Source organism: Leuresthes tenuis, unplaced genomic scaffold (genome assembly GCF_036924035.1).
Source record: "Leuresthes tenuis unplaced genomic scaffold, fLeuTen1.0.hap1 SCAF_16, whole genome shotgun sequence".
In the NCBI taxonomy this organism is placed as follows: Eukaryota; Metazoa; Chordata; class Actinopteri; order Atheriniformes; family Atherinopsidae; genus Leuresthes; species Leuresthes tenuis.
This window is the reverse complement of record NW_027325370.1, coordinates 11,025,548-11,047,659: the sequence shown is the minus strand read 5'-3', so window position 1 is coordinate 11,047,659 and position 22,112 is coordinate 11,025,548. Positions and strand designations below refer to the sequence as shown.

General features: G+C 40.4%; 3 protein-coding genes across 6 annotated transcripts in view; all 3 read right to left on the bottom strand.

The window, feature by feature from the left end:
- Positions 1-351: 351 nt before the first annotated feature.
- On the bottom strand, positions 352-4,916 carry tmem51a (transmembrane protein 51a). The gene is made up of 3 exons (XM_072367409.1): positions 4,701-4,916; positions 2,661-3,145; positions 352-2,207 (listed from the first exon to the last, which is right to left on the bottom strand). The coding sequence occupies exons 2-3, from the start codon at positions 3,095-3,097 to the stop codon at positions 1,805-1,807; spliced, it is 840 nt and encodes a 279-aa protein (XP_072223510.1). The 5' UTR covers positions 3,098-3,145; positions 4,701-4,916; the 3' UTR covers positions 352-1,804.
- A 2,747-nt stretch (positions 4,917-7,663) lies between these two features.
- Positions 7,664-16,754, bottom strand: kazna (kazrin, periplakin interacting protein a). Its single transcript, XM_072367928.1, has 7 exons — positions 13,179-16,754; positions 12,944-13,062; positions 10,082-10,313; positions 9,895-9,996; positions 9,075-9,241; positions 8,727-8,868; positions 7,664-8,516 (listed from the first exon to the last, which is right to left on the bottom strand). The coding sequence occupies exons 1-7, from the start codon at positions 13,287-13,289 to the stop codon at positions 8,358-8,360; spliced, it is 1,032 nt and encodes a 343-aa protein (XP_072224029.1). The 5' UTR covers positions 13,290-16,754; the 3' UTR covers positions 7,664-8,357.
- Positions 16,755-16,829: 75 nt separating this feature from the next.
- LOC140272459 (kazrin-like) overlaps positions 16,830-22,112 on the bottom strand; it is a 158,034-nt gene continuing 152,751 nt past the window's right edge. For all 4 annotated transcript variants that reach the window (XM_072367926.1, XM_072367924.1, XM_072367927.1 and 1 more), the window contains 3 exons: positions 21,136-21,325; positions 19,764-19,900; positions 16,830-19,382 (listed from right to left, as the gene is read on the bottom strand). In XM_072367926.1, the coding sequence (XP_072224027.1) occupies positions 19,212-19,382; positions 19,764-19,900; positions 21,136-21,325 (498 nt within the window). In that variant the 3' untranslated portion in view covers positions 16,830-19,211. The remainder of the gene's footprint in view (positions 19,383-19,763; positions 19,901-21,135; positions 21,326-22,112) is intronic.

Here is a 22,112-nt window from a genome sequence, read left to right as displayed (position 1 = left end):
TAACGTGAAGACAGAGCTGCAAGTCAAGCTGTGGTCGAAGGAACGGTGATGAGAAGGCCAGTGAGCAATAGATGCTGTTATTATGGTGCAGCTGCAAAGTCAAAGGGTCCCTCTGTTGGTTATCCAGGATTTGAAAAAAAAAAAAAAAACCCGGAGGAGCTGAGACATAACTGCCCTCACCATGGTTACAGGGGCAAAGGCTTTCAACTATTCACTAGTTTCCCTTCACACAGACTTTCTTTGATGCCTACTGCTTGCAAGAGAAGAGGCAACGCTGCAAAACTACACTGATGGTGAAACATTATCTTTGGAAACATGATGATAATTGCTACTCAGTACAAAGGCCCTTAATAAGAACTTTGCTGTTACAACTGGAGGGCACACAATACTGCTTTAGCGTTAGTTAGCATTAACAATCATAAAGACTCCTTGAGTTTCCTAGAAATGTGTTTATGCCCAGAAATGTATTTAGCTTAATGGTAACCAATAACTACTTGTAACGTTGAACACTATTGCTGCCGCTACTTGATGGTAAATATAAGTTTCACTGATTTAAAAGAATATATTTTATTAAACCATCAGCCCCTCTACTGCCTACATGACATACAGCCACTTTGATTTGAAGACACCTCAATAACCAACTCTACCATTTGTACACTTTTATTGACTTAGTAAACATGTAGACGGATGAATCTGAAGACAGATGTTAGCTAAACAGAAAGCTAAACAAGTGAGTTTTGCAATTAGCAAACTAAACCCCCACCTACTTTTTAGTTGGTTGAATTTAGACCATAGCAAAACAAAAAGTAAAAACAGCACAGTTATCACATGACCAAAAACAAAAACTCAAGTTACATTTTAATTCTGTTGCATAGCTACTAGCTGTAGCTTAGCAGCTGCTTGCTAAGCAGCTAACAGTGGCAAATAGATACAATTATTGGCAGATCAGGGCTGTGTTTTTGTATTTGTTTTGCTTAAACTGTTTGACAAAACTAGTTAGTGCAGCTAAAAGGAAGTAAAGACACAATTACGTGTCAAGTTTTATTAAACATTTGACAGCAAATGCAGAATTTCACTTATTTAGGTCCATTTCCCTCAGTCTGACCAAATTTTCAGCTAGCCTCTGATCCACAAGCCTCAGCTGGATCATACCTGTAGATATTCCTTTGTCTTTCTCGATACAAACCTATAACCAAGAGAGACTGTATTGTTAACAGTCCAGGAGAGTTTTTCCATGTAGCATGATACCATGTAACAAACAATGTTACACCATTGTGAAACTGATCTTGGTAAAGCACAGGCATCCCAAACCTCAAGCCTTCCACTGTCAAACACTGCCTTGATGGTAGCTATCTCACAAAATGAGTGCTGGTATCCATTTAAAAAGGTACACACAAAGGAGGATTGGTGATCTCCTCCATCATCAAATCACCTGTGCAATCAGTAGACGGTTGGTTTCATGAAGTAATGCAATAACTGAAACTTACAACTACCTACAGGAAAACTGCATTTAAATCCAACATGTCAATGGTGACCAAATGTGCCACAGTAAGGAAGCATCCAATCTTTTTCAGTGATCCAGTGAGGTCCACAATAAAAAAGGCTTCTTCTGTTCAGTGCTTTAGAGTTACCAAGCTTGTTGATGATTCTGAACAGATAATATGTTCCATAATAAAGTGCAAGAGAACATTCTGCAAGAAGCCATACTCAGGCCTTGGCCCAACACGGATCCAGATCCACAAAGGTTGATCATGGGGAATTCCAGGAATTTCACTCCATTGTTTTGAACATTATCAGCTTGAATTTAAAGCGGAGGTACTTTATCCTCATACTGCGGTGGCGGTGTAAGAGGTTCAATACTGAATCCTGCTGCTGGCTGAGAGTTAGCAGTGTTTTTCATGGGCAGCTTCTCTGACTTTATCCTGCGGATCTTGATAGGGAGGAAATTGCGGCTATTTTTCCCAGGTCTATGCCCTGATGTGGAAACAGCAGCAGCAGCGCTGACGGCTGGGGCAGGCTGTGATACAGTAGTCGTGCCCTCTGACCCCTCGTTCTCATACTGTACACCATCAACTTGGACCAGGTCATCATAGGATGGCAGCTGAGAGGCACTTGGACGAAGGTTGCTCTGACGGACAGGGTACTGGCCACTGCCTACTGCCTCTTCATAGGTGGGTACAGCATAGCGCTGGGCTTGCTCCTCAGCACTGCAGGCATTTACAGAAATGTCACATATGAATCACACACAGTATACCGACATGTTGCATGTTGTACATCTTAAACACAAAAAGTCTCTGATGTCAGACATTTAAACTTCTCAAATGTGTTTGTGCTTCCAGCAGTGTTTCTCCAGCTATCAGTCATCAGTCAGGTCATATTGAGAACACACATAGTAGCCATGTTTTTCTCTGACTAGATTTATATATCTTACGTCTGGTTTTCATAGGTTATGACAAGCAATTTTGTCCCCATAATAACAGAAAATAGTTTTGCTATCTTTCAAGAGAATTCTTGCATAAATAATGGAATCTAACAGAGAGCTTTATGGGAAATAGGCTCTTGAGACTCTACACTGTGCTCAACTCAATTCCTCATCTAACATTTGGTGCTGACATGACAACAACAAAATAAGGTCCAAGTCAGGTCATGACTGAACTCACGTTTCTCTCTCCTCTTGCTCCCTTGCTGCCTCTTCTCTCTGATTCTGGGCCTCCTGGAGCCGCATCTGCTCTCGCTGTTTGTTCCTCAGTCCCAGACACACAGACAGCAGCAGCATAGCCACGCCGGAACCCGCCAAAACAAAGGCCACAGAGGACGCTTTACTTCTCCTGCCATCAACGGGCACGCCTCCCCCTGAACTGCTGCTGCTGCTATTACCAGCTGCGTCTGCAGGCACCACGCTCCACACAATCATCACAACACCGAGGGCGATGAGACCAACTCCCAAAGCACAGAGCGCATACTGGGAGCCGGAGTTTCCAGTGCTCTCACTGCTGCTGCTGCTGTTGTTGTTGTTGCTGTTGTTGTTGTTGGTGCTGCTGCTATTAGCGCTTCCACTCCCAAGGGGGCATGGTGGCACATCCACGCTGGAGCGCATCTTGTTAGTCCAAAATCTTCAGTCAAGAATCTGCAGTGAGATCAAACGCTGCAGAGGAAATATTGGGAGGGTTAAAAAACTAGAACACCTGAAACCAAAACAAGGCAGAACAGAAAGCACACACAGTTCCCTTCAAAGGTCCAACGCAGCTGTTTCGGATCTTTCTGGCTGCCCTCTTTCTCCTCGAAGAAGCACCTTCATGTGGGATGGCCCTCTTCAGTTAGAGCTCGCTTGTGTTTTCAGACATGCCGCTGTTATTCACAGGGTTGCTCTGTGTGAGAGTCCAAGCCCGGCTTTTCGGAGAAACTTAACAGCACGTAAAAGAAGGTGTGCTGAACAGTAAAAAAAATTACAGCAGCCTCGCCTTTCAAAGTCCCTTTGGTCACAGCAGTAGTCACTGATGTTAACACATAGATGAGGGTCGTTACTGCCACAGCAAAGCCAGGGTCCTCACAGAATATTACATAATCCTGTACTTTACAGGATTACTGTACAACTACTACCTTCTGCTAAATCAAATACATGGACCACTTAGTGTTTATGTGTTGCTGTATGATGGAATATTACTGGGAAAATAATTGTTGTACAAAGTAAAATGATTCTCTGAAATACAACGAGCTTCAGCGATAGGTATACTTGATTAGATACTTAACACATGTCGGTGATCACAAGGATGCCCTCGTTTTTTTTTTGGAAGTATTAACAAGTTCACACAGAAGTACAAGAAACTAATCCATAGGCAGCCTTGGGAATATCATCACAAAATACTTGGATACGCGCAAAAAGTTTGTGTCAAACCTTCAAACATGCCAAGGCCTACTGGAGATGAGGAGGGGGTTGGTGTAAACCAGCTCTATATGGGATGCACCCCCACCTCACTTAAGAATGCAAAGCATAACACTCAACTTAGCTCATCTTAAACAGATGGTTGAAATCCACTCATCATACCAACCAGCCTGGACTCCACACAAGAGTGTTGGGCAAGCCAAAGGTACAGGAAAATTGATGTGAGGATGTCAAAGACTCTGGAGCTGCCCAGGGCTTGTGACAGTCCAGTCAAAGACTCTGGAGCTGCCCAGGGCTTGTGACAGTCCAGTCAAAGACTCTGGAGCTGCCCAGGGCTTGTGACAGTCCAGTCCGGTCCAGGTTACATTTCACCGCGCAGTATAGTAAGACATTTACAGGTTAGAGCTAAAACAAACATAAAAATAAATAAATAAATAAACTTCACTCTGTACAATATGTAATTATCGAGTGCCACCATAGTCTGGGATAGCTTTGGAAGTCTTAAAACAAAAGCTTCCAGAGTTAGTCACATGTTACTCAACTTGCTGCAGGCGCTGGTTTTCCGTCTTGTACATGAAGGGTTGATCCTTAGTAAAATATTACCGCGGCTAAGCCAACATTACCGACCAGTGTCCGTTTCACTGAAATAAAGAAACGGGACGGACTTGTTGCTTTAAACACAGTAGGAGTACACTGCCACGAAACTTCACAGGGCTGAACCACGACAAAACACGCTTCCGTCTGTTTATTTTTACTTTAAGATTTCAGCCATACGAACCGCTACTTCAGCGAGCGCGTGGATCGTGATCACACTTACCTTTGCATCATTTGCCAATCCTCTTCTTCTTATTTCTCAAAGCAGAAAGCTAGCGTGGCGTTTCTGATCGAAATCTACCGACGCCTACGGGACCTTTAGAGGTTAAATTCGGTTTGAAGATGGGTTTGCGGATCAGGAACTTTCCTCTGAAGGATGGGCCAGGCAAAGAGAGAAGGAAGGAGGGGGCTCTGTCTGCACTTCACTTCCAGTTTCATTAACCCTTTCAATCTCGTTTTGCTGACAGATGGACAGCAGAGGACAAGGGGGGAAATATTCCAGCTATGTCACCTCTGATTATATGCTGTAGTGAAAAGTGCTCGATCCATCAGCACGTGGAAGCCTATAGCTGATGCAGATCTTTAACAAGACAAAGGAGTTGATGTGAGTTTATCTTTGACGTAATGTCCCTTTAGGCTGTTAAGGCTGCTGTGTAAATTGCATGGAAAACCCACTTTAACAATACAGATCTGTAACACTTAGAATTATAAATACAGATGGTAAAGAAGTTAAAAATAGCAGCTTAACCGGAAAGGTCTGCTGGTGATATTCAATTAGGAACTGAAAGTAACCAGAACTTGTCTGATTAATTAAGGTCATTTCAATGCTGCTTAAAGGAGCTTAAGTCAGAGAACAGCAGAACATAAAAGATGCATGTAATTAGTTCTGTAAAAAAAAGAGTAACAGGTAATTTAAGTTTATGGTCCGATCTTTAAGCTGCTCTCAAGTCAAAATCCATTCACCTGTTTCTAAATTTCAAGGTCCAAAAGATTTTCTTTTCACTGCAGACATTTTATCTTGTCACAGTGGGAGAGAGTTTACACAAAGATGGCTCCTTATCACTGAGGTGTTATAGTAGCCCAAGTCATGACAGAGTAACACTTAGCCCGCATGCACAACACCAGTAACCTCAGTACTTTTGGAGGCAGATGTGTTGGTGCTTTCCCAGAGTGTTGCTGAGTCATTTGGCAGAGTGTGTAATTTCAAGGCTGATACATGAGTCACATAGTCATCGAGGGACAGTGGGACTTCTTTATGTTTGTCATTTGTTGTTACAGAAGTGTGGATCGAGCAGAATGGAAATCTGAGATTGGGACTTTTTTCTGTTCTAGACCCTGAATTAGTTAAAGAACTAAACTCAAGAATCCTAACACTAGATTATATAACCAACTGAGTTCAGGACAACCCAACCATAAATACATAACAAAATGTACAGGAAGGTCTATATTTTTTTTTACAGAAGCAGTAACAACTAATAAATTCAAAGACTGAACCCCAGTGACTCACACTGTTCAATCAGTATTTTTCCTTCCACTAAACACAGTTTTATCATCTTAAGTCATGCAGAATTTTTACTTCCTCTTTGTAAATTTACAACCTACTCACAGTCACACCTTGCAAGCCCTTTTTGGTGGACCAGTGGGATGAAGTGGATGGTCTTTCATCAGGTTTACAGTCATGTGTCTGTATGCTTGTGCAGAATGTATACCATCTACTATTTGGCTCCACTTTGCTCTACCTCCATGTCCCAACATTGTCCTCTCTATCTGCCATCAAAAATGAGGACAGTATTGCTTTGTAATAATGACAAAAACAGTTCCAAGCACTGGCCACCCACTGCATTGTTCATTTTAAGTGAGGCAGCCTTGCTGTTGTGGGCTCTGAGGAAGCTGTCTTCCTCTTTAGCTTTTGCCTGAATGCCCTGTTATACCACACACACGTATAAACACACATGGAGCAGAGGACGATAGACGAGAAGCACTGTGAACAAGCCATGATTATATCTGGTAATTTGGATTGATTCCATATCACTGCTAGTCTGTAATCAAATTTGTTGGCAGCCACAAAGGAAAAACATGACGGTGAAGCACAAGCTTGATTTACATGTACATGTTTTTACGCTCATCCATATCAATTGCCATGTAGCTGTTGACCTTTGTTTTATGGCTGCTGTGTGATCGTGCTCCTACATTCCCCCCAAAACTAGTAGTTCAGTTCATTTCCAAAGTGGAGCTTCCCTCTTCCATTGCCATACACCTAACAGTTCAGAGTCAAAGGAGAATCCCGATCCTACAGGTGGTTCATGAAACAGCTTTTCAGTGAGGTCAAGCAGCTGTAGCTAAAGCTGTGTCGACATATAGTCGAGTCACTGTGAGTAAGAGGGAGAAGTTGCGCCACGCTGAATTGCGTGATGATCTAAGTCATGACTTGTCCAATAAAGCAGCGGAGAGGTGAGGCGATAAGTGAACTGACTCACCAAAATACTGTCAAGACATCAGTCAAGTGCACAAGTATTAACACACACAGTGGCCCATGATTTGCATTACCATGGAGGCAATGATCCGCAAACTTTTTCTTATGCTAATGAGGTGAAAAAGAAGCATTGTTTCTTTCACACCAAAACCTTTAATGTGCTCATTACGCTAATTTCCTCTCTTCTCACTCTGTCAGAGTTTAACTAATTCATAGAATTCTTGAGCGTAACCACTTCGTTTTCTTCTTTTTTTGGATGGTTGTTGAGTGTTTAATGTTTTCTTTCTTTTTTCTTTGCTATGGATAAATAACTGGTCAAGTTTTATCTGATCTTGCACTACTTGGCTGTCTAAATTCAAGTCCCATCTTCCTTCTGGTCTGGCTTCTTTCAACTCCTGAAAAAACTTTTTTTTCTGATAATTTTCTGATAATTCTCGGCAAAGTTGGAATTGCAGGAAACCTCTTTCACATAATTTCCGTCTTTTTTATGCCTCATATCATGTATCAGATCTTTGAGCATTGTTGGGACTCTAATTGTTTTTTCTGACCATGTATTTCACAAACCTCCTCATTCATAGGTTATTATCAGTGTCTAATGTAGGAGAAGTTAGTCATGATTTCAGTGGAATTTATTTCAGTAGCTTCTTTCTGTAGTTATCTCAGATAATGATAGATATTCTTATTCTTTTCAAATGTAGTTTTATTGATGGGTGCAATAATATCTTTTATATATATCGTGTTAATTTCATTCCTTCATATCTGCAAACTTACATCCGTTTTCCTTTCAGCAACAACTTCTTTTGTTGCCATTGCTCAAATACTTCATTTTTACTGCACTGTATAAAACACCAGAGGTGTTACATTTGTTCAGACACAACATTGTAAATGCGCAAGATGAAAAAGGACTAACAAACATGAACTGTTCAGTCTGTTCAAGTGTCTTTTTTTGTCCTCAGCCACAGTGACAAGGCATCACAAACAGAAGAATCCAATGAAACAACAGCATTTTACACAGATACGAAACTTTTTTCTTAATTTTCTCATCAAGTACCCTGTATAATACAAAGAGTTTGTTTTTTTGTTTGAGTCTCATTTCCCATAGAAGAGGAACAGTCTGTCTGTCCATGGCAACAAGTCAACAAAAAACTAATCAGCAAGCTGCATCCTGGTTCACACACAAAGAATACAAAAATAATCATTTAGCTTGAGTCCTTCGTCTCTTCATTCTGGCGTTGGGGAGGGGAATTTACTGTCAAAAAACACCAAAAAACTAAATCTTCACAGTATACTCAAGCCAGGAAACAGGAAAATAATCCTGTCTCTTTTACAAAGTGCAACATGTCCCGTAACGGCTCAGAAAAATGACGTGGATGACACGTCTCTGCTATAGTTTCAGCAGTAATGACATCACACATTGGTGACCTCGATGCTGGTGTAACCATGGATTGGGCTTCCCTCGGCTCTGGGAGGAGTCTGGTCTCGGACTTCCCGAGGCAGGGAGCCATAGCTTCTATGGCAACTCAGGTCTCGCCCACTGCGGTTTTTGGGGCTGAACCCTGTTGGAGGCTATAAAGAAATACTTTAATTTACTGCAAATGCACACAGTGAAAGCCATTTCTTCCCGTTTACTTTGTGTTACTCGTAAAAATGTTTATCATTGCACTTAATTTGATGACATTTAACAATTATTTGAAGAACTATTCTTTGTATTCATATGTATGTATAATTTTAATTGAGGGAAAAACCTCAGTTTCTAGAATTGAATTAATTTTGCACCTTGACAGCCCTCCTTCTCAGCGAGCCTTCTTCATCAGTGTGTCGACTGTTAGCGCTGGGCGGTCTTCCCAGGGAGTTTTGGCGAAGCAGAGTTGGTGGAGTTCCCAGGCCTAAACGCTCATAATCCTGTTTGGCATCCGCTCTATGGGGAATAACAGCGTGTTAAAGATTGCAACAAGAAGCCTATAAAAGATACTAGAATATACCTTCATACAACATCAACAGAGAAGCACGTATCAAATATTTGCTCCAGCTCATCAAGGGGGTTGCTCAGAAAGACAACACTTTACACCTAGGATAAATAAAAAGCTGGCTTCTTTTGTACAGCTCTCGAACATCTCATCTTACCTGGCTGGGCCAATTAGTGTTTTCATCTCCTCAGCAAGGTGTCTGCGAACCATGTGTTTGTTGCTGGGGATCCCCAGAGCTGATGCCATGGTGTCAGTGTTGAAAGTGGGGTCAAGCACCATAACAGCTCCGTGAACTCCACTGTTTAGGAGACTGTCAGCAAATTCCTGGAAACACAGATTGACGAAGTGACAGACTATATGCTCTATAATTAATTAATATAATAATTTTTCTTGGTATCAGTGTGGATTGAAACCTCCCGTGGCTATGAGTGGTATATCAGTCCAAGACTCTTATCTGTGAACAACGTCAGTGTGACTGGGAATATTGATATTACAGCATCAACACAAAGGTTGTAATCTAACAGGAATTGCAATCAACCCGTAACAGTTGACTGTAAAGCAACAAAGGCACCTATCTCTGCAGAGATAGAGAGCTTGGTATCTCCCTCTGTGAGATAGGGAGCAATGATTAAGCATAAATACCTCTATTAATCTCCACGATAACAAAGCTTTTGACAAGTTCAATGAGGAAAATCTTTTTTCTCATGTATGCTTTATTCCTCTGTCTGGCCTATTCCTACTGCTCCATTCTCTTCATTTGATCCTCCTTTCCTATGCTATCAAACCATAAATAAAAGACACTCCTCTGCTAGGTTGTTCATCAGTAACTAATTACCAAAATTCCCAACCTTGTGGACATCGGTATATATTGTTCCTTACCTCTAAATGGTCTTTCTTTATTGGAATGTTTAACTCAGCTCTGTGAGTGTTTTCTTTTCTTAACTGACTGTTTAAAGAGCACTATGGCTCTGTCCTACCTTAAGGTCGATATCTCTGATCCATTTCATGACCCGATGAGAGGTCCATATCAGTGGATCCACATTCTGGTATTCGCATTGTATCCGTTGAGCCTGCAGTGCCTGAAAATCATTTTAACAAACACTTGATGCGCCTGTATTTGCCTTAAGCACAAGTAAATTCATCGTTGGAGCTTTTCTCACTCACCTCTTTGTCAAAATTAAGTAACTGTAGCAGTTCGATGCCCAAAAGTAGGCTGACCTGATGGAACTTCTTGGTGATGTTAAGGTGACGTTCCAGGTCTCGACGTGTCAGGGAGCTCAACATGCGTCCATCCACCAAATGTGTGTGAAAGGCCTGGGAATACTGAGGTAAGCCAATATCACTTAACCAGGCCTTGGCCACCCAGTGGTGGTCCATATCTGCAGCCTTGGACAGTCTGCAGACAGACAGCATGATAATTCTTATTATCGAAAGTTGTTCTAAGTCACAAAGTAAGTTTTCAGTCATCTAATATAATGGCTCTGTAGTACACTGGCCAACAAAACTCACCTTATTCTTCTTCTTCTTCTCTATGCTTGTATGGCTTGTCATATTACTGCTAGACAGACAATACCCAACTGCACCTATCATTCCCATCACTTAACTCCATAGTCTAGGAATGAATCTGAGTTTGTCCTTCTGACTTATGCACATGAATTAGTCTATACAGCACAATGTCAGCATTAAAACAGCCTATTTGTCTATTTCCCCAACCATGTTTATCTCTCTGTCAGGTTTCTTTGCACTTCCCAACATAATGAAAATCAGGCTATAAATGATTATGTGTGCCACCCAACTTCTGGTACAGAGGGAGCCATTGTTGTTTCTCGCCTCAAGTGCTGCATTTCTCTTTTAGTGGTTCTTAGTGCAGTAAAATCCCTGCAGATGGTTAAATACTCCTAAACAAAATGGTAGATGTCACTCAGCAACTCACCGAGTTCCACTGGCTATCCATGGCTGCCCGAATTAACCACCAGTCTGCTTGGCTACAAAGTGACTTCTGAATCTGTACCAGATATCTAAATTCACCCATATAGGCAGATGCATCTTCTTGATCACTGCACTCCTCTAAGTTGTTGCATCTGACATTACCAACCCTAAACACAAGGAAATCATATTCCAGGCTGTTCTTATTTGTGGCTCAATAGAATGCTATCAGAATAGAGATATCCTTCTGTTCAAAAATTTTCTGAAAGAATTGTCTCTTCCGAGAGTGCCTCCAGTTCGAACTTGTACTTATTTTGCATTTCTTCACCTGTTTTATTTGATTTCTTTCCTTCAAATCGATTTAGTTCTTTATCATTAGGGAGGCTTTCTGAGTTCTGTACTGAAGCGTGGATGTTGTTCTTCACTTGTAAATCGCTTTGGGTAAAAGTATCTGCTAAATGACTAAACCAGAATCTATATTGATGTAGGCTACGTTGACATATCTAAAAATCTATTGAATGACTTGCAATTAATTTTCACATAAGCATTCTTGCTCTCGAGATGTAATAGGAGAACTGTCTCTGATGGTCAGATTACTTTTCTGCTCGCACCAGTGAATGGGCCGACATTTAATTTAGTTCAGATTTACAATCCAAGCACCTGGGCAGGCCATGAAGCCACTTAGTTGTTATAGATTCAGTATGCGGCTTAGAATTTGTTTTGCTGAATTACATATGGCTTCTTCTTTGCATGATAGAGCTTTAACCTGCATTTTTGTGGATGTCAGAATGATTTGTGCTAAAGACGATGATTTTTTCTAGGCCCATGCAGGGGTTTCCAAGAGCAGAATCTTAGCAGTGCTGCCTGAGGGCCTGGAGATCACAGGCATCCAATTTTTGGCTGTGTTCCTTGTGCACAGAGATGTCTCCAAATTTTCACAACCTTTTGATGAACTTATGTACTTATTATCTACCATAGATGATGAAACATTAAAAGTCATTAATGTTCTTTTACTTTAAGGAAAATTATTCTGAATTTGTTTCACGATTTGTAGACTTGGTTTTTGAAGATTTCTGAGCAAATCAATTCATTGTATATTTTTATTTACATTTCGCATCTTTTCCTACTTGGTTGGAATTGGGATTATCGTATCTAGCTAACACAAATGCCACTAAGAGCTGAAAGCAATCTTCTTGTTGCATATACTTCCAATTCCTTATCCATCTAAGTAGATGAATGTTAATGGGACTGCAGCTGAAGCAAGGAAATATTGGAGAGCTGAACTGATTTGTGACTTTATCAATTAGACAGATGACAAAAAGTTTGCATTCATTTTGGTAAGACAGTTAAACCAAACATTTCCCTAACACAACAGGTTTTAGCAAACCAAATTTCCTTCTTTGATAGAAAAGCCTGAAATCTATTCTCTATATCTTTTGGGCTTTTTGTCTGAAAAACCTTTTTGATTTGAAAGTGGAATTTATGACCATAATTAGTCCCCATTCCACAACTAATTGACAAATCAAGAGGATAACATTTAAATCAATGGGTAGTGAATATAATGCTAAGTTGCAACCACAAATCAACAGATTTGCCATAACTTTCAGGAAGATAATTTCTTTAACATGATGTAGATATAAAGAAATCACAACAAAGCACTCAGAGGTGGACAGGGACGCTGTTCTTCATTTTTTAGAACTTAGACATAAAACCAAAATGATAGCATGGTTACTCATAAGGGATGAGTCAGAAAAATAATTTCTCACTCTGATTTTGGTGTATTGATCTTAAAACCTATTCAATGGTGACAGGAAACATTGAGAAGATCAATATATTATCATTTAAGTAGATATTTATGAGGAAAATATTCAGTTTGATAGGAGGAAACATTTAGCAATTGTGAAATGGTCAACAATGATTTTTCTAAGACACTAACTTTAAAAGATGGATTTGTCACTTTATGTAAAAACTGTAACCTGAGATATGATTCTGCCACACATCGTGTAGAAGTTATTACTTCAAATTACCAACAGATGGCCCTCTCGCACCATCATGCCAGTTAATAATCTAACCTAAAAGAATCCTCTGTGTCTTCCTCACCCTTTGCCGTTTTCAGCTTCTCTGTAATCTTCAATGGCCAAGCGGAGTTTTCTGCGATGCATTAAACTGCTGACACCTAAACCCAGCTCCAGGTCCTCATCCGTTAATCCCAGTAAAACCTGCAAAATGTCACAGTGGACTAAAATCAACTCAAATCCACTTGATGGTAGAATAATGTAAACAAATGCTGATTATTTCACGGCATTTTGCCTTAATATCAGCGGTTTTACCTTACCTTGCCACTCTTGACATTCTCTGAGCATGTGCGGATGTACATGGGCATCGCCATGACAACCTCAAGCCAGGCCTGCACAGTGCCAGCCCTCCACTGAGACATGGATGTCATCCTGGCCAACTCGACCTGCTGGAGGCGATCCAGCTGGTCTTCTGACCCGTCTGAAAGGCTGAGGCGGGTGGGGCTGGAGAGGCTTTCTGAGTCTGGGAGGGTGAGTGGATGGGTAGATTTATGGGTGATGCAGTTGAGGTTGTGAGTGAAGGCAGAGGTGGCAGTGGGTATAGTGAGTGATGATAAAAATCAACATCAGTATACTGCAGCAAAAATTAGGTTGATAGCGGGGGAAACAAGCTTTTGGATGCGTGACAAAAAGAATGTGTTTACCATTAATAATGCTGAAAACAGAAATACAACTATTATATAAAAGTTCAATTAAAAAGTCCATTAGAGTGGCAGCTGTTTGAGTTCTTGAATGACTCATTTGTCTACATTAGCCTGCAGCAACAGCTGCAATTAGTAAAAATTGGATATTTTCATGCGATATTATCGCCTCTACCTCACAATATAATAATCTCTTGTAAATATCGTTCTGAGAGGCTAATGTCCACAACAACATTCCTCTTAGTTTGGGCAAGCTTACCTGTTATGACACTAAGTAGTTTTTCTATATAAATCATGTCTGGTGAGGTAATTAGGCCAAGAGCACTTACATCAGCACTTCCCTGTTGCTACCAGCAGGTGGCAACCTTGTAACAGCTTTTGACTCTGCAGTTAGTTTAGCATAATGTGTTGATTTGTGGCATGCTGAATAAAGTACACTCAGTCCTGTCTGTACTGCAACACTTGATAGTCATCTGATTTTTCTAATACTTTTGAAAATCACCACAAAACAAAGCTGTGCTTCTTGGCTTACCCTATAACCGAGCATGAGCCATCAAGGCTAAAACTGTAAGGATGCTGGGAAGCTAATGAGCCTTGGATAAAAGCATCCATCTTAGACCTCAGTGATAATGGACAGTGCACAGTCTTTGTCCTTTTTCGTGTTTGCACTCCTGGCATCCATTTTGTTATTTCAGTAGAAAAATAAAGACGTCATGATGAATGATGCTCTCTGTCTGAATCATTCCCTTAGAAATTTTGCTTGGAGCATTTAACAAAGACACAGAACAACAGCAACAAAACCAGAATCAACAGGTTCTTTGTTTCCTCTGTGTCTCTGTCTCATCTTCATAGAGCAAGTGGAATCCTGTATTTTGGCAGGCTTCACTATACTAGAGTGTTTATTCACAGAGAGATTCACAACCGGACAGTTGTTGGATCCAAATAAACAGATTATCAAAACCTGCCTTCAATGATTCATCTTAAGCTGGATGCTTTTATGCGTCCTCCTAAGAGCAATGCATAAACTCATAGTACAAATGCCCCCTGAGAGCAATTTATGTAATGCTATATCTTTGGCCAGAAATGCACTTGTGTTCATATACAAGTTATGCCTCCTCCACAACATCAAAGTTATATGTTTTCACACAAATATTTTTTGAAACATCACGAGATTTCCACACTAGTTATAGCTCTTCCCTTTACATTTAGAGAATTCGTAGAATTCAGTGGTTTCATCCAGAATTGATTGCTTGATAAATAACAGTCAGTCACCCTAGCCCTGATATTACAGAAGAGGCCCAAAGCATGATAGTACCACCACCATGTTTCACAGCAGGGATAAGGTTCCGTAATCTTATCTTCCCCACAAAGATCTGTTTTGGTGGTATCTTTCTGCTGAACATTTTTCCAGCAGCACTCTGGCTTGTCCGAGTGTTTTTTTTTTTTTTATCAAACTGCAGAGAAGCAGCAAGGTTATTTTTGGAGAAAGGTGGTTTGCCCCTCGCAGCCACAGTTTTCAGTGTTCTACTTAAAGCGGATTCATGAACATTAACATTACACAATCTGAGAAAGGCCTTTAACAGCTTAGAAGTTATATTGGCTTTCTTTGAGACCACACAGAAAATTATACAACGTGTTCTTCTTGGAGTGATCTGTGTTGGTCAGCCAATCCTAGGAAGAGTAACAATGGTGCAGGAACTCCTGCCCTTGCACACAGTTTCCAGCACTGTGAACTGATAGAGTTCAAACTCTTTAGATGTGACTTTGTAAACTTTTCTAGCCTGATGAGAATATTTTTTTTTCAGTTTCTTTGTTTGCACCATTTGCTTTGATAGATCCCCGCTCTTTAAATAAAAGAGGGCAGCTACTCACACTGAAACCTCATTTTAATTTCACTTTCAAATGGAAGGCTAACTGTTGAAGTTCACATACTCTAGTCACATAGATATATAATATTTGTTAAATCTCCTCAGTTATTAAATGACCAATTTTTTACTCTTTTCTTAATTTGGTTATCTTTAAATACTGAAAGTTCTGATGGGTTAACACACTTTCAAGCACTCTTCTGTGTCCTCAACACACCCATAGACTGAGATGTGTTTTGTTTTTAAGATGTTAGATTGTTTTCTTTTGTATGCTCCACTTTATATGTGACAAAAAGGACTGTTTCGTTTAAACCATCAATACTTGATCATGCACTTCCCTAGCTAGTGTGATGGACCTTATTGCTCAAGAAATAGCAGCACTTCTGATGTTGTGATCCTAAAAATGTCTGAATTTATCAAACAAAGAGTCTGGTCGCTGGTTTAAATAGATCAGATAAAAGATTGAGATTGGTTTAAAGGTTGGTTCCATATTCTGATGAATAAAATATGAAAATGCATAAGGTCTGTTTATAGATTTGGTTCCAGATTAAAAGAGCATATAATATTAAATGAGAAGATCAATACTCCTCAAATGTTTGTTACATGCAAGACTTCACTCCATCCTCTTCCTGTCTGTGCAAAACTAGCTAATCACATTAATGCTTCCTAAATGTTGAATTATTTCTTTACCCACAAAACTGTTGGCATCGTTGTGAAAATATTTGATAAATGCAACTGTTGGTTCTATGCCAGCTGCCGTAGCTGGACAACATCAGAGTTAAAGAAGAGAACATAAGGGTAAAAAGAACTTGCTCTTAAAGGCACCACTCAGTTGTTTGCAGACAGTTTTCATTTGAACTAAATTCAACTTGAAGAAGTGCTTAACTCCGAGGTCAGTTTGGGATGTTTGTGTTAGAAGGCATCTACCAACACAGTTTGCAACCCAGAACAACTCTTTCTTGAAGCAACCAGAACTTGTGCATCCTGGACCTGCTGAGTGTGACTGGTTGCTTCTTGGGTCACTCCACTGTGTTGAAAGTTCGATGAAGGTTTGACAAGACAGGTCAGTGTTACAGGTTAGTGGTCACATCACTACAGACTATTATTACCAGCATGTACTGACATACGAGCTCTATCTCAACTATCTGAAATGGCCTCATTTTCCCTCTAGTTTTCTTTTTTTTTTTAGTACAAAATACAGAGACACTTTCTGCCATGAATGAGGAGTTCAGATTGGGAAAGAAAGAAAAGGAGGCCATTTGGAGAATGCAATCCTTTCACAAATGGACTTGCAGTGCTGAAGGAAGTTATGCATATGTTAAAAAAAAAATCAAGATTAGAGCCAAAACACCACAAATGAACAATTACACAACACAAACATTAACACAGGGAAAGAGAGGACAGCCACGTGGAAAATCTTATGATTTATTTTATTTTAAAATAATCTTATTTTCTCATTTAGTTCATTTGAATGTTACTTTGTTGCCATGCCTTGAAAAGTTGCTACTAACCACTTCTACACATCTCAGGGCTCCAGAATCCTCCACTGAGGCCTACATATTTGACTTTAAATAAAACTCTTTAATAACAATAATAATAATAATAATAATAATAATATTCATTTGATTTCTGTAATGTAATCTCATTTACAAAAAGTAAAATGTTTTCGGAAAACTAAAAGAAAAAAAATAATAAAAGAACTGGCTCAAAATGTGAAATGATACAATGCGTTTCTTTTGATATGTTGTTTCCCCATCAGCACTTAAAAGTTGGTTAGATGAAAAAATAAAGATAGCCTATGTTTTCATACATGTCATTGAATGTTTGATGAAACAAACTGGATAAGCTGTAGTTCCTATGCATACAGTTGAAAACACAATGACTTATCTTTGAATTTCCTTTGTGATTCTCCTCGAAATCTAATATCTGTGAGCCCAAATGTAGGCTGAGCTAAGAGTTAAAAGATAATCTCCTCACTGCGTACATGGATACTCCTGACAAATGCTGTTGTTAAAAACAGCTCCAATGTAATCTGGCACTCTATAGTTTTTCAGGTGAGGCCGATGAATACCCAGTGTTAGTTTAATATCAGGAAGAGAAAAGATTTCCTGGAGGGGCATTGCAGACTCCAACTCAATCCAGTAAAAAGAATGAAAAGAATCCAGTGCCTGTAGACATTCTTTTGCCTGAAGAAATGCTATTAACCTTTGGCACAAAGTTAATTGCTTTTTTTTCAGCAGTGACTTGAACTCAGCATAAGAATTTCTGGTGAGTTCACGGGGTCATTGAAGAAGGTAAGAATTTTCTTGATTAGCGTTCTTAAATCCTGATTATTAACCTTCAGAGGTGACGCTCCCTAATGTTATAGTATTCTGTTTAATGTCTGCTCCTCCTAATTGAGATTCTGGTTATCATTTAAATTGGCCTTAATTCCAGTGCCCTGGAAACGGCTTGACCATCAGTTTAATATCTACTTTTAAACTTTCCCTGTATAATCCTAGCCCCAGCAGTTTTTGAGAGTATTAATATAATGATAGCTACAAGCAACTGCAAGATCCTACTGAAAGAAAATGGCAAATATGTCCTGAATAAGTAGAATAATTACTCAAAGATTCAAATTGTAGAGCTGGGTTTTCTTGGCGACTGTGCTGACCTTCAATTTTTCTAAATGTATTTTTGCATGAACATTTTGCCTTGCAGGTGCAGATTAAAGCTAGACTGTGTTTAGTCTGGTATGTTAAGCTCTTACACTTTAATGAAAGCAACAATAACTGAGGGTCAAGTTGGAAAACTTATAACTTCATTCAGAATGAAGAAAATTATGAATAAACAGGAAATCTGTAACTGACCTCTCTTTTTTTAAATCACCTTCTTGACAACAAAAGACATTTCTCTTCAGTAGGTTTTGCTCAGCATGCAGCTGGGGACTGGGACTACGTGCATGCATGTGACATATTACATATGCACCTTCTATCCTGAACAGATAGAAAACACATTTCTTGCATTTCCTGTTTGGCTTCACGATGCTGTGGGACAAACTGCTCTGCGTAGAAGGTTGATTCCACGCTCAACAGCTTCTTTCAAGTCTCTGGCTAAACGTCAATGAGTACCTCTGCACAGGTTTGAGACATGTTAAGGAATGTGTTAACAGACAACCGATCAGGTGGTGGATTTTAGGAGTCTGCATGTTGCCGACAGGAAACTGTTCTCATCAAGGCAGTGTGGAAGGGGAGGGTTGGACCAAGCAGGACGATTGTGAGGGAAGGGGAGCACATGTCAAAAATAACAAAAGGCATTCGGGACATGGAGACATTTACACGCAAAAAGTGCACAACAACTGTTGTTATTTACAAGTACAGCAGTCCTTCAAGTTTCCAGTTGAGTGAAAACAAAAAGTCAAAATCTAAGGAACAATTAGAAGATCCAATAACAAAGCTGTTTTGGAGGGCAGATACAGAGCATGTCCACGTTGTTGCCGTGTTACACTCTTCACACTATTTACAGGACTTTACATACATACAGGTGCAATTTGCTCGTTAAGGTTTACACTTCGGCAAAGCAAGATGCGGCTCCGGCTTCTGACATGGTTTGAGACCATGGGCGACACACGCATGCGCACATTGTCACATACATACGTTAGGTATGCGTGCAGGTGAGACTACACAGACACGCACATTATTATATCTGTACACACTGACATCCAACCTCTCACACGTTTTCAACACTGTGTTGTCCTCTGATAATTGCCACAAAGGCTCTTCAGGTAGGTCACTCGGACGCGTGTGCTCTACCAGTCTGCATCCTCCTCTATGTAATAATCAGGTGTTGAAGTACCATCAAACAAACCGGGGTCCAGAGACTTGCGCTGCTTTCCCCGGGTGAAGACACGTGACAGCGAGCCCAACCCCATCTTCTCTTTCTTCTTCTTACGCTTCGCCTCCTCCAGATCTTCTAGGGACTGAAGGAAGAGAGGGAGAGGAAAATCAGAGGGAGGAGGAGAATGAAGAGATGAGCAAAGGGACAGAGACACAAGACCAGAAAAGTTAGTGAAGGGGTGCAGAGAGAGCAATAAAGACCAGTGGAGATCACAACACAAAGAGGAAGTGACACTTGACATGCTGCCAGGCATGCACTTATTCAACAACCACACAAATTTTCACAGAAATTCAAGTCACGACTGCAGAGTGCACAGCACACAGCACACAGCAGACGGCATGGGGCAAACGTGAACTCAGCCAGAGCGATGGTGGTAGGAAACGACAGCCACCAGACAGCAGAGCAGTCAGCGGTTACATCGGAGGTGATTACTTGGGTGGGTGCGGTGGTGGGCAGCTCTTACATTGCACAGGGAGTGAGTCCGATGGCGTGGTGAGTTGATGTCGCTGGGAGTGGACGACCGATCTCCCTCCAACGCAGAGGCGTCTGAGATGATGGAGGGCTGACGTGAGTGGCATGGGCTCACCCGCACGGCAGCCACTAGACAAGATGAGAGGGAAGAGAGAGAAGGCTTGTTTCTGTCTTGGGTGTTTTGGGCACCAAAAGTAGCCAACAGGGGAAACCTGATACATCCCAGTAATGTCATGAAATTCTTAAATAAAGATGCTTAAAAAATGGAATGAGCAAAAAAAAAATTTGCAATCAGCTGCAGTTGCTAAGCAACAGTGAAAACAGCTTCCCAGAGGTTGAGAATGTGTGCATTTACCAGAGAGACTGATACATAAAGTACAACCAATTGCATAGCAATTTGGACTTCGTGACTATTCACTCATTTTCTTTGTCTTTGTCTGCTTCTTTCTTCAGATGTCCCCAGTTAGTCAGCAACTGGTGTTGCTTTTTCAAACAACATCAGATGGATCTGTTTTCTGCTGGCTGCAAAGCTACTTTGTGGAGTTTTCTTTTAGGGATGCCAGGGTGGCAGGAGGTGCCAGTTCATACTTCAGTTACTTTTTGTCTATTTAGTTCAAACTTCAGGAGATATATGTGGCTAAAACACAAAGCTGTACACTGAACTGGCTCTGAACGTCAGAAATAATCAGAAAATATTGCCCCATCATTTTAAGGAGGGTAAACAACACTCAACTGGCTGCTTTGCAACAATAAAATACACGTCTTTTTTTTCTATCGGCAAGTAGATACAATTTAGTTTAATTTAGCTCCTCAAGAAAGACACACTTGAATTTCAAATGTGGTTTTGGAATATATTTCAAACAAATATCTGCATGTGAGATGAGATTTTGTGACAGGAGATGCTGTTTCTTCTATTCTATTCCTGTGGTGTATGTCAGTCAAACGGTACAGCTACAGTACAGAGGTAAGTACTGTGAGGAAATAGGAAATAGCAGCCAGCAAAGTCTTCAGTTAAAAAGGCAGAGTACAACAAGCTGAAAGTGCAACAAAGATGTGTAAAAAAAAATATATATATATATAATATAATTTGCCCTTTATAAAAAGTGGTCCAGCTAAAAAGTGGTTCACTGAAACACAAACAGTAGTTAACATGCAACTGAACCTCAGCTGCCACCATTGTCAAAGACGGAGGAAACACATGACACGACACAACTGGAACAACATCATACTGAGCAGATGGCAAGATTTAATGTGCAAAAAGCAGCTTCACATGAGCATGCAGAGGGTAAATGATGGTATAACCACCCCATGTGGCTCAGTTCATGTACAGGATGAGGCTGTGACTTGTGCTCCTGTTGGCCTACCTTGTCTGTCAGTGGGATGCCCTGGGTGGACATACAGGGTCTGCTGACTCTGTCTGATGGCAGCAGTCAGGGGAAGATCAGCCTGCATCACCCACTCCTGGTTGTTGCCGTTGACGACAGCTTCTGTGGGCATGGCCACAGAATGACGCTTGGGCACATCCTTTGTCAGGGTGGCTAGTGACTGTTTGGCCTTAAAGTGGTAAACAGACATATGCATTCAGTCAGAGAGAAACTCCATCATGAGGCAAAGAACTTGTGACAAAATCTTTATTCTACCTCATTTATTTTTGAGTGAGCTGGCACCATTTATATTTTGGCTAACTATGTTGTGCATACAAATATTGAGATGTGTTATGTGTCCAGGACTCTACAAGTCTCTGGGTGTGCACAAATATGCGTGTTTGCCGTCTGGCTTCTCATGTGGCTCATGAAAAATGCAGCTGTATTTTTGCTTTTCTTTTGTTGTGTGAAATCTCTTGCTAACACACATGGGAGTGCTAACAAAAAGGAAAAGAAGAAAGGGACAGCAGTTTTGGAGGAGGTTTTCGCTGCTTGTTGCCATGGGGGTGGAAGTTGGAGGTTGTAAAAACAGAGAAACTGGAAACAATTAAGCCTTTCTTTAACTTTAATGAATACATTTGCTCTAGGTGCCTTTCAGGAGCAACAATGAGGAGCTGGAGCTTTGGGAGATGTGTTTATTGTGTACTGGTAAAAGGTTTTTTTCTGTGTCTGTTTTCTGATTAGCCACAACAAGTTGGCGTTTTACAAATGCTTAAAATATGTTTTTTGTGTAAATATGATTATCATGCCAAGAGTGGTCAGGCAGCAAATCACCAGCGCAATCAGCTTCACTGCAGTCACGTTTAACTATAAGCAATCAAATGATTATCAGTCACAGTCTGACATGCAAAAAGGAATACAATCACAAATTTTTGGGATAATTAATTGTCAGAATATTGATGTTCTTTTCCCCAAGC